At 37.1% G+C, this 11799-nt stretch overlaps 1 protein-coding gene across 1 annotated transcript in view; it reads right to left on the bottom strand.

The window, feature by feature from the left end:
- Positions 1 to 2717: 2717 nt before the first annotated feature.
- Positions 2718 to 11799, bottom strand: part of AL1 (alfin-like 1) — a 32144-nt gene continuing 23062 nt past the window's right edge. The window contains exons 4-5 of the mRNA XM_010255446.3: positions 3309 to 3429; positions 2718 to 3213 (exon numbers count right to left, since the gene is read on the bottom strand). Of these exons, the coding sequence (XP_010253748.1) occupies positions 2962 to 3213; positions 3309 to 3429 (373 nt within the window). The 3' untranslated portion in view covers positions 2718 to 2961. The remainder of the gene's footprint in view (positions 3214 to 3308; positions 3430 to 11799) is intronic.

Genomic DNA, 11799 nt, shown 5'->3' with positions numbered 1-11799 from the left:
AAAAGTTTTAATATATATAGATTTGAAATATTTTAAGTTAACATTATATATTTTATAAATTATCAATTGATATTTTGATTTACATTTTAGAATAACATATTTATTATTTACAAAAATAAATATATTGTTTATCAAACATTTCAAAATTTAATATTTGGTTGACTTTTTCTGTTAATGTTGAAAAGTAAAAATATTAAAATAGAAAACAATTGATATAGTAATTAAAATATAATAGCATTTGTTTGTGTCTTGGAAATAAATAGAATATAACATAATAATGGCTTTATGCATGTGTTAATTTGTAAAGGTCTATATAACATGAGTCTTAGACTCCTGATTGATGGATTATCAACAAAATTGTATAATATCTATACATCTCATAATATTAATTGTAATACATTTTTTTATATATACCATTAAAATATACATTTCTTATGTATTTATATCTTATTTGTGGTTGTTTTGACCTTAAAGCTAGTGTAATTGATGTAATTACGAAATTTGTATCTATTTTCATAGCATATTCATGTGTTTTCATATTTTTCGTTTGTATCCATGCGTTTTCAAAGCATATTTGTATCTGTATCCATATCCAAGTTGTTTGATACGATACCCGATACTAATACTTTGATCTGTGTTTGTAGTAGAATCACTGCCCTTACCATATTTACCACTAGGGATAGCCACAAGTTGAGCCTTTCACGAGCTATTCGAGCTCGATTCGTGAGGCTCGCGAGCCTAGTATTAAATAAATAATTTTTATTATATATATATATACATACATACATATAATAAATAATTTTTTATATATAATAATGTTTTTATTTTTTATGTATAATAGTAAATAATTTTTTGTATATATAATAATAAATAATTTTTATAATTCTTAATTTTTTTGTCTGAAAAATAAAAACAAAATAATTTATGCATATATTTTTTATTTTAAAAAAACTTGGCTTATAGTCGAGCTCAAGCCGAGTCGATCTCGAACTTGCAAGCTATGAACCGAGCCAAGCTCGAGCCTAATACTTTTCCTACGAGTTGAGCTCGAATAGCCAAGTATTCAGCTCGGTTCAGCTCGAATCAACCCCTATTTAACACCTTAAGGCTGAGGGTCAATTTCGTAGTGGTTGGGTCCATAACATCAACCATGACTTCTTTGTTCATAACAATCTCATACTTAATAGGACTCCTTAGCCCTTGCACATTTAGCTTACTTGGTTTAACAAACTCTTGGAAGGGCATGGATGCAAAGGGTTAACACTGACAGCCTAATGTAGAGCGGAGTTGGGTGAGGCATTATTTTGGGTGGGCGAGATCAAGGTGAAGGATTATGCTTACCTTTTGGGGATGTTGTATCTCAAATCCTTGTTCAAGATTTAGCCATCTACAATGTTATCGGGTTTTTACAGGTATGTTGATGATTTCTTCTCACCGAGAAAAGGGTAGTTTGAGGATTTTAAAAAAATTAAACAACTAAATGAGAATCTTTTTTTCAGGTTAACTGACAAAATACTAATAGAGGGGTTCTTTGTCTAACAGTCAAAGTTCAAGGGGGCCTTTGTCGCAAAAAAAAAGGTGCATACGATTTTCATCACTGACACCATAGTAGAGGGAGGGGTCCTTGTAATTTACCCTCTTTTTATTTTGGACAAACCTAAAAAAATGGACAAATTTCTTAAAGTACCCCTAAGTTTTAAGAAATTGAATAAATCTACCCCTACTATACTATGATAGTATAGTGAATCCCAATCTCATGTTGAGATTTAATAATGTCGAATCATGTTGGGAGGGTGTTGGAACATTTCTGTTGACAAATAATCCCAATTTGATTTATATTTGTACATTTCAAACATGTGTGTTGTGTGTACACATTGAAAATCCGGATTTGCTCCTTATACCAACCTCACAACACTTGTGATCCATTTGACCAGACCCGATCCATTTACAACCCTTATAAACTACGATTAATTTGCGCCTCTCCCTCTTCATGAGAAGGAAAAACCCTCCCCCCCCCCCCTTTTCCTATTATCGCCATTTTTTTGTCTTTTTTTATTTTATCAACCAAGTTTTTGAAGCATTAAGTAGGGTATAATTATTGAGTCCTCCCAACAAAATATGTTCCAACTAGCTCCCAAGATGATTTATAACTGCACATATTTAAAACATGTCGTACATATTGAAAAATCCAGATTTGTTCCTCATACCAACTTCACTTGCATCCACACATCATTTACCTTTCCCATATATTATCGTTATGAAATATTCCCAATGCTCTGCTGCATCTCACTGTGAATATTCCAACAAGATCTGTATCCACACATCTCAGACATGATGGGTAATCTTATGGTGAGATGTGCGGACACAGATCATGTTTGAAGCGTGTCAGGACACTCCGGATCTCTTACCCACGCCTACCCACAATACACCACCCCCGTGAATTGGAAATATCTCCCCCTGCATAATACTATACAGAGGATGAGATGTTCTCCATGTGTGGCTGCACAAACGTGGGCAGGAGATCCGGACTCGGCTTTTCTTAGGAATAAATCCCAACTCTTGGTGGGTCCTCCTAACATCGAAACTTTCCCGCTTCCTCCAATGTCCTGCTGTTCTAGAGTCTAGACCCTTGACAACTTCTCCTCCTGAAGGTTTCTGAATACATGAGATCATGTCTTTGAAAACCCAAAATTCATAACACCTGGACAATAGCTAGCTTGAAAGCAAATGTTCTAAATGATCGATATTCATAAAATTGTATACAAATATAGCAATATATAATACGTATTAGGAAACAAAGAAATAGACATCCTTGGATAGAAAGCTTAACTACAATACCCACAAATTGGACATGATTCCAGCTAAAAACTGAAGTACCACACCGTATATTTTCAACCGCTACAGGCTACAGCTACAATGTCAGCCACTAAAAACAATGTTTAACCCCACTGACTTTAGTAACTATTGCCTTCCTCGCTTCAAGCTGCAAGAAGGACATTTATACTGCTTTATGTTTTCAGCCTTCGCAGGTGTTATTTTCACACATTTTCCATGGAACCACCTCTCACAGATGTCACAGCCAATCCAGAACTCATCAGCACTATAATTCCCCCCACAACTTCCACAAAGTGTTTCACTATGTTCTTCGTCATCCTCCCCATAGCTCTCGTCAGCCAACTTTGAGTTGCTTTTCACCTGCCCATCACTTGACCTCTGCTAGAGCAAGAAAACATGGGTTATAGATCTTAAATTATTAAAGGAATCGGGTGGAACAGGGGAAACTGTAATTCAGCCTTGACCAGTCTCACTTTTGTGCTAAGCCTGGGTTTGCTTCCGCTGTCTGCACTGGGCTTCTCTTTAACAGGCTTTCTTTCTGATACGACTTCAAATACCGTGGGCAAATCATTAATCAAACTAAATAGACGCTTCCTGCCACCATAAAGTAACACAGATAATAGAGATTGGAAAAAATGGCCTGCTACCATGGATGATACTGCGTAGGAGGTACAAAAATTGTTCACATTGAACAACCCTAACCATAGTCTATGAGATTTTCTAGGACTGTCAAAGGAACATAAAGTCCACAACAAAATTGTCGATGTTCCATGAAAAAACAACCACAATGTGGCTAACTGCATTTCATATGGATGCATGAAAGACATCTTAACATGAACTAAAATACTATTTAAAACACCTTACAGGAAAATTAAAAAATATATATATATATATATATGAAATTATAATTATCAGAATATGCATAAATAGTATATCATGGTTTCCTTCTTTTTAACTCAAAACCTCCTAGGGGTAAACACCTTAGTTACCATTAAAATAACAAAAAGGAAATCTGTTCTATTAGTCCGCCCAATACAGAAAACTGGGCAATGTGTGCCAGGGTGGTCCTTTGTCTTTTTTTATGGACATTATTGTTTCATGCTGGTGATTTGTAATTCAATTTTGTAAAATCTGTCATTTTGACTTTTGAGAATGTAGCTCAATTCGCTTGTATTAGTATGCTCCTGAGGTAGGACCAGCTCAGTTCTAGTCCTTAGAGAATGTTGAATGGTCTTCTTGATCAAAGTTTTATGGCTGTTGATGGCTGTAATGGTTTCTTGAAGGAACAAAAGAGAAAATAGGGAGAGAAAAAAGAGAGAAAATACATTGATCAAAAAAGAAGAGAGAAAATACCTGGAATCACTAACAGGGTGCCTAGAATCACTCACCATAGCTAGCATAAGCTGAAGAAAACTCAACATATTTCATTGCCTTTGTGTAAAATGTCCATACATATTATTTGTAGACTCTAAACTCATAATAATCCTAGGAGTCAAACTATTAGACTCAATAATCCTATTAGGATTCAAACTAAGCTATCGTATCCTATTTCAATTCAAAGAAGACTCAATAACTCTAATCCTACTTATGCAATGACTCTGAAATTTTAAACATAAACAAACTATAACTAGACAATTTAAACCCTATCATTGGACCCCCACAAAAAATGCAAAATGACAAAAATACCCTTAGTATTCAATTCAGTCCAAATCCCAAGTACCATCACTATGCCATATCAGAACCTGTTGTAAGGCCTTCTTCTTTCTAGAATAAGTCTTCAAAGATGCTGATTGATTCCTATCATCTCTCCCCGGCTTGAATTCGAGTTAAAAGCATGGTACCTTTCATAAAGATCTGGGTCGAGACAATGAAAGTCTTCAACAATGACCCAAGAACTCTCAGACATAGGCTTGCCTTTCCACTTGACAAGGAATTTCTGATACCCTCATGTAGCAGTAGATATTATGTCCTCATCTAAAACAACCTTTGGAATGCCATTTGGAGCCGCAATAGTTGGCAATTTAGGTATAGGAGTCTTAAAAGAATCAACATGTCCATGGCAAGGAGTCAAGTCCTCAACATTGAAGATAGGACTAATTCCCATGTGATCTGACAACTCTAGAACATAGGCATTAGAACTTATCTTCTTGATGATTTTGTAAGGACCGACACTCTTTGAGTGGAGCTTCTTGTACACACCTTTAGGAAGACGTTCTGGTCGTATACGTACCATAACCATGTCTCCCTCTTGATAATTTGCCAACTGTCGATGAATATCAGTTCTAGCCTTGTATAAATCATTGCTCAATGCAATTTTTCTCTTAACATCATCATGTCTCTCTCTTATGTGCCTAGAAAATGCTCCTGCTTCAATGTTGGTACGTGTATCTGGTGCAAGGTAACTAAGTCAATTGGCCGCTTAGGCTGAATACCGGTTACCACTTCAAATGGACTTCTTCCTATGGATCTATTTACTGAGCTGTTATAAGCAAACTTAGCTATTGGAAGAACTAGATCCCATCTAGAAGTATGATTACCAACTAGACACCATAAAAGATCTCCCAAGCTTCTATTTACTACTACATCAGTTTGAACATCTGTTTAGGGGTAAAACGATGTAGAAAATTTCAGCTGAGTATGGAGTAGTTTCCAAAGTGTCTTCCAAAAATAACTCATAAACTTGGTGTCTCGATCTGATACAACAGTAGAAAGTACTCCATGAAGTCGAAATGAGCCATCTTGGAGAAATGATCCACCACAACATAGATTGTATTGTGACCCCTAGCAGTCTTAGGCAATCCAAGGACAAAATCCATGGATAGATCTTGCCAATGGTTCATGAGGAATAGGTAGGGGTGTATATAGCCCCTGTGTTTTACTTTTGTCCTTTGGCAAGTTGGCGTATCCTGCATTATTTTATTATATGAGCAACACCATTCTTCAAACTAGGCCAATAAAATCTATCTTCCACCATAGCAATGGTCTTATCTCTACCAAAATGACCTACTACACCTCTAGCATGTAGCTCCCAAATAGCAAAGTCCCGTAAAGAGGTATTTGGTAAATATAAGCGGGTATCATAAAACAGATAACCATTATGCAGTGAAAAGGAAGGATACTCATCTTGCTTCCCAGCTTGTAAGTCAGCATAGATGATGCTGAAATCCTTACAAGTATAGTTTTCCTTTAGTTGATCAAAACCAATGACTTGGTTTTCCTTAAGAACGAAGGTGTATTCTTGTAAGAATGAAACCCACTTCCCATGCCTATAGTTTAGTTTCTTTTGGGAATTCAAGTACTTTAAAGCTTTTTTTTTTTATCAATAACACTTTCATTAATTCATCAGTAGAAAATTTACAAGTGGAAGATAAACACACTTATCTTCCAAGAGTCACAAAGAACTTCAAGAAATGAGAAAAGAAAATACAAAGATACAAAGACACTAACGTTACAGCTTAGCCCAAAACAAAGAATCCCTTTCTGCCCCTTGTTTTGCTAAACCGTCAGCTAGGGAATTAGCTAATCTTTTAATCCAACATGTCTTAACTTCCATCTCCCACACCAGCCATTTGAATTTCCTCTTCTCATTATTATACTTCCATAAATCATTTTGATCTTTAGTCGGCCACCCTATCACCACCTCTAAATCCCCTTCAATTATAAGTTTCTTGATGTTCAATTCCTTAGCTTTCCGGTCTCCTTCCATAACTGCACATATCTCAGCTCTAAGGAGTCACCCACTCCAATTGGGCCTGAGAACAAAGCAGAGATGACCCCATTTTCATCTCTAAAAACACCCCCAATCCCCGATTGTCCCGGGTTTCCCCTACTGCATCCATCAACGTACTTTAAAGCTTCATGATCTGAATAGAGCACAAACTCCTTTGATATAAAGTAGTGTCGCCAATGTCATAGAACTTGCACTACTGCATATAACTCCTTGTCGTAAGTTGAACATTTCTGCTTGACTTCATTTAGTTTCTCACTATGAAATGCAATGGGATGGCCTTCTTGCATGAGAACCCCTCCAATTCCTACACCAGATGCATCACATGCCACTTCAAAGACTTTAGAGAAATCTAGAAGTTGTAAAATAGGTGCCTCTATCATTTTCTTCTTGATAGTCTCAAATGCCTTTGTTGCTGCCTTGGTCCAATTAAATTCACCTCTTTCCATTGCATCTGTAATTGGAGCCATGATAGTGCTGCACCCCTTAATAAATATTCTATAAAAAAGTTCCTAGGCCGTAGAAACTTCTAATCTCTTGAAGATCGGTAGGTAGGGGCCATTCTAAGATAGACTTCACATTCTCGGGATCAACACTTGTGCCTTTAGCAGAAACAACAAACCCCAAAAATATAACACTGGGTGACATGAAAGAGCATTTCTTTAAGTTGATGTAGAGTTTCTCTTGGCATAAAACTCTCATCACTTGACGTAGATGATCAATATGCTCTTCTAGACTAGGGCTATATATAAGAATATCATCAAAATAAACAACAAAGAAACGACCAATGAAGGATCGAAGTACCTGGGTCATCATCCTCATGAAAGTACTAGGGACATTGGTTAGTCCAAATGGCATAACTAACCACTCATATAAGCCATTTTTGTCTTAAATGTTGTCTTCCACTCATCACCAGGCCTAATTTGTATTTGATGATAGCCACTCCTTAGATTGATCTTAGAAAAAATGGTCACTCCAGCATCATATCAAGCATGTCATCAAGCCTAGGAATTCGGAACCTATACTTCATAGTAATTTTGTTGATTGCTCTACTATCAACACACATATGCCAAGAACCATCTTTCTTTGGAGTGAGAAGAGCTGGAACAGCACATGGAATAAGGCTTTCTCTAATAAAACCTTTCTTTAGGAGTTCATCAACTTGTCGTTTAAGTTTAGCTTGCTCTATAGGATTCATACATGTGACCCTAGTTGGTAAGTTTAGCTTGCTCTATAGTAAGTTTAGCTGGTAAGTTGGGCAATTGTGACCCTAGCTGCAAGTCAATAGCATGTTGAATGTCTCTCATGGGCGGTAACTCATTAGGTAGCTCTTCTGGTGCCAAATCTGAAAACTCATCCAACACTCGGACCACTTCTTTAGGCATTTCAATAGGTGGAACAACATCTGGTTACATTACCACCTTGGACATTACAACATATACAACTCCTGTCTCCTTGCTTTCTACTTCAAATTCTTTTTTGGAGAGAAAATGAAATGGTTTTTTCTTAGATTCGGCAATGGGCCCTTGGGCTGTAGTCTCCTTTTGAGGTGGTCTGGTATGCCTTTTAATAACTTCTGGTGACATTGGCTTCATGATAACTTGCTTCCCATTAAATAGGAAGCGATAGGTGTTCTCCCTTCTACAATGGTAGATATCCCTATCATACAACCAAGGCCTTCCAAGCAATATGTGTGTAACATTCATAGGAACAATGTCACACCAAATAGAATCAGAATAACTACCATAAGAAATAAAAACAATGCCTTGTTTAGCTACCGGAATTGTTGTCTTATCAACCCAAGCAATCTTGTATGGTTGTGGGTGTGGTTGTGGTGTCAACTTTAGCCGATCCACAGTGACTTCAGAAATTACATTCATACTACTACCACCATCTATGATAAGCTTACAATACTTGTCTCCACTCTTTACTATAGTTTGAAATATTGCTATACGAAGCCAATCTTCCTTGATTTCTTCCTTTGGGGATGTAAGAATACGCCGAACTATACCAACATAGTTGCTGTCATCATCTAAAGCATCATCATTAGTGAAGGAATAATCCTCTTCAGCTAAGTCATCACCTGGATCAGCTACCGCTTCAATGCCTTATTCATAAATGACATTAAGGCTTTTGGTAGGACCATTGGAAAGCCATATGGCCCCTTCCTCCACATCTAAAACAACTAGTATCAGGCTGTTTTTTCTGAGTAACACCACTAGCAACTGATTAATTCTTATAGTCAGCCCCTTGATTAGGTCTAGACCCACTAGGCTTATTAGAGATGGCATTAGAATATGCTGACCTAGAAGTCTTTCCCCCATCAGCTTGCTTATGAGCTGCATACTTCCCGGCTTGTGATACAAATTGCCTTGCATTTGTTTGCTTTAAACTCTTCTCAATTTTGACAACAATTTGATAGGCATAATCTAAGTCAAAGACTTGAGCAGTTACCATCTCTTTCTTGATTTCAGCCCGTAGACCATTCTTGAATCGAACCAACTTTTGCCTCTCACTTTCAGTAGTATCACATCTAATAGATAATTCATCAATTTTACGCATGTATTCAACTACAGATAGCGTACCTTGCTTGAGGTTAGCCAATTCCTCATATAACTCATCTTGGAAGTCCATTGGGAGGTACTTGTCTCTCAAATGTTTCTTCATTTATGACCATGTAGAAATAGGACTATCACCTCTATTCTCACCACTCCATGCTTTTTCACCATACTTTAGCATGACCGCCAAATTTCATACGTGCAAATCTGATCCTCCGAGTCATATCATACCAATCAAAATATTCCTCCAGTGCAGCCAACCAATCTGAAAAAGATTGAGGGTCTAAATCTCCATTGAAATCAGAAAAATCCACCTTTACCTTCTTGGTTATATCATCTGCATAACCACCATATTCAGCTTGTTCCATCATCTCATCAAATAGATCTGTGAGCGATGCTTCTTGATCAATCACGTGATGGGTATTTCGGGTTCGATTAACTTGTGCAGATGGTACCCTTGTGCAGTTTGCAGCTCTTTGTTGTCCTCTAAGATTAACAGATCCTTCATCTTCACCATTATCATCTTCATGGACAGCTCCGTTGTTTCGTCCTCCATCCCTTTCATTGATTAGAGGTGCTTCTTGCTGTATTTCTTCTTCTTTATCTTCTTGAAGTTCTTTCACTTGTGCTTCAAAGGTTTCGACTCTCTTGCAAAGGGTAGAAATCAATGAATCTCTTTGTGTATCAGTCAGCCGACCCTTATACTGCTTGCCACTACGTGCAGCTATGATGATGACAGCCTATAACCTTGGCTCTGATACCAAACTGATGTAGGACCATGCTCAGTTCTAGTCCTTAGAGAATGTTGAATGGTCTTCTTGATCAAAGTTTTATGGCTGTTGATGGCTGTAATGGATTCTTGAAGGAATAAAAGAGAAAATAGGGATAGAAAGAAGAGAGAAAATACCTGGAATCACTCACAGGGTGCCTAGAATCACTCTGGGGCATGGGAATCACTCACCATAGCTAGCATAAGCTGAAGAAAACTCAATATATTTCATTGCGTGTAAAACGTCCATACATATTTATAGACTCTAAACTCATAATAACCCTAGGCGTCAAACTGTTAGACTCGTATAGTCTTAGGAGTAAAACTGTTAAGACTCAATAATCCTAGTAGGATTCAAACTAAGCTGTCATATCCTATTTCAATTCAAAGAAGACTCAATAACTCTAACCCTACTTATGCAATCACAATTTAAACCCTATCATTGGACCCCACATAAAATTGTAAAATGACAAAAATACCCTTGGTATTCAATTCAGTCCAAATCCCAAGTACCATCACAATGCCATATCAGGACCTGTTGTAAGGCCTTCTTTCTAGAATAAGTCTTCAAAGGTGCTGATCGATTCCTATCAGCTCCTCTCTCTTAAGCCCAAGACTCCTAAAGCACAAAAAGGGTAACCCATGCAGAAGTGGTCAAGATTACCAATCAAAAAAATTGCAGAACTGGTAGATTCAAAATAATGCAAGTACAAAACTAAATCATTCTCACACAAGATAGCTGGGATCAACATTGGTCAATGGCCCTTTCAGTTACGGTATTTTTTTTATATATTTTGAAGCGCTACACAACAGGGGGTAGCCCATCCCCCAACCCAGGTGCGGGCAGGATTCGATCCCAAGTCTCCGCTACAACCAGCAGGAGACCTTACCAACCAGCTGGTTGGCACCTTGCCTTTCAGTTCCGGAATATTACATATTATGATTCATTGATTGTTGATGAATTTACTTCAGCACATATAAGAGGATGTCCAATGGTGTAAGCAGATTGCAAATGACAATTCTACTTAGTAAAAGCAGATAGGGGTAAGTGCAAAACCAGAAATACAAGAGAAGCTTTAAAATCTAGGTTTCAAAACCAATATAAACTATGAGAAAGTATACCAAATGCATTTTTAGGAAATATTGGGGTCAAAATAGGAAATAATAATGACAATTGGTATTTTAGTTCAGTTATTCATAGGTAGAGATTGAAGATACAGAAAAAGGGCAGAAATAGGAAACTTGTTACACTTAGGGGTTGTTTGATAACAGTTTAAAAGGCTGAACTGAAAGATTTATTGCTTTGTCTTTTAGTAATTAGTTTTTAAGGAGATTGTGAGCTCCTGGCTGAAGCTGGGTTTTATCCACTAAAAGACAAAGCAAATGCAACTCATCAAATTCAGCCATCACTAAATGTTCCCTTAGGCATGAATCCAATGGCTAAAGATGAGCTGTGAAGTTTCTTTGTAATGTGGGTACTTATCAAAAGAGACCTCAACTCACTCGTCTTGCATTTGAGTTAGCATTATCGACAAGTCAGTAGAAAACCTTATGTGCTGATTTCGGCCAAGCTTCTTGTGAAAGGAAGAGTAGAAAGTTGGGGATTTCAGCAAGAGACAAAAGAAAGGGAAGAAAAGAGCAGAAAGTCGACTAGGATAGATTGACTTAACCCTAGCCGCCAGCCCCTCATTCTATTTATAATTAACTTAAGTATGAGATATTACAAAGATGCCCCAAGTAGGGCGGCAACTCAACCTAAGTAATTACAACTCTTTAAAAAATAAAAACTAATGGGCCCAAGGCCCAACAACATCTTAATTTGAAAGGAAATAAACTAAACACAAGTCGGCCCACTCAACACTCCCCCTCAAGTTGGGAGTAGATGTCATACATCCCCAACTTGCGTAGAT

This window comes from Nelumbo nucifera, chromosome 2 (assembly GCF_055504915.1).
Source record: "Nelumbo nucifera cultivar China Antique chromosome 2, China Antique-T2T, whole genome shotgun sequence".
Classification (NCBI taxonomy): Eukaryota; Viridiplantae; Streptophyta; class Magnoliopsida; order Proteales; family Nelumbonaceae; genus Nelumbo; species Nelumbo nucifera.
Note: the sequence above shows the minus strand (reverse complement) of the source record. Positions and strands in the feature narration are given on the sequence as shown.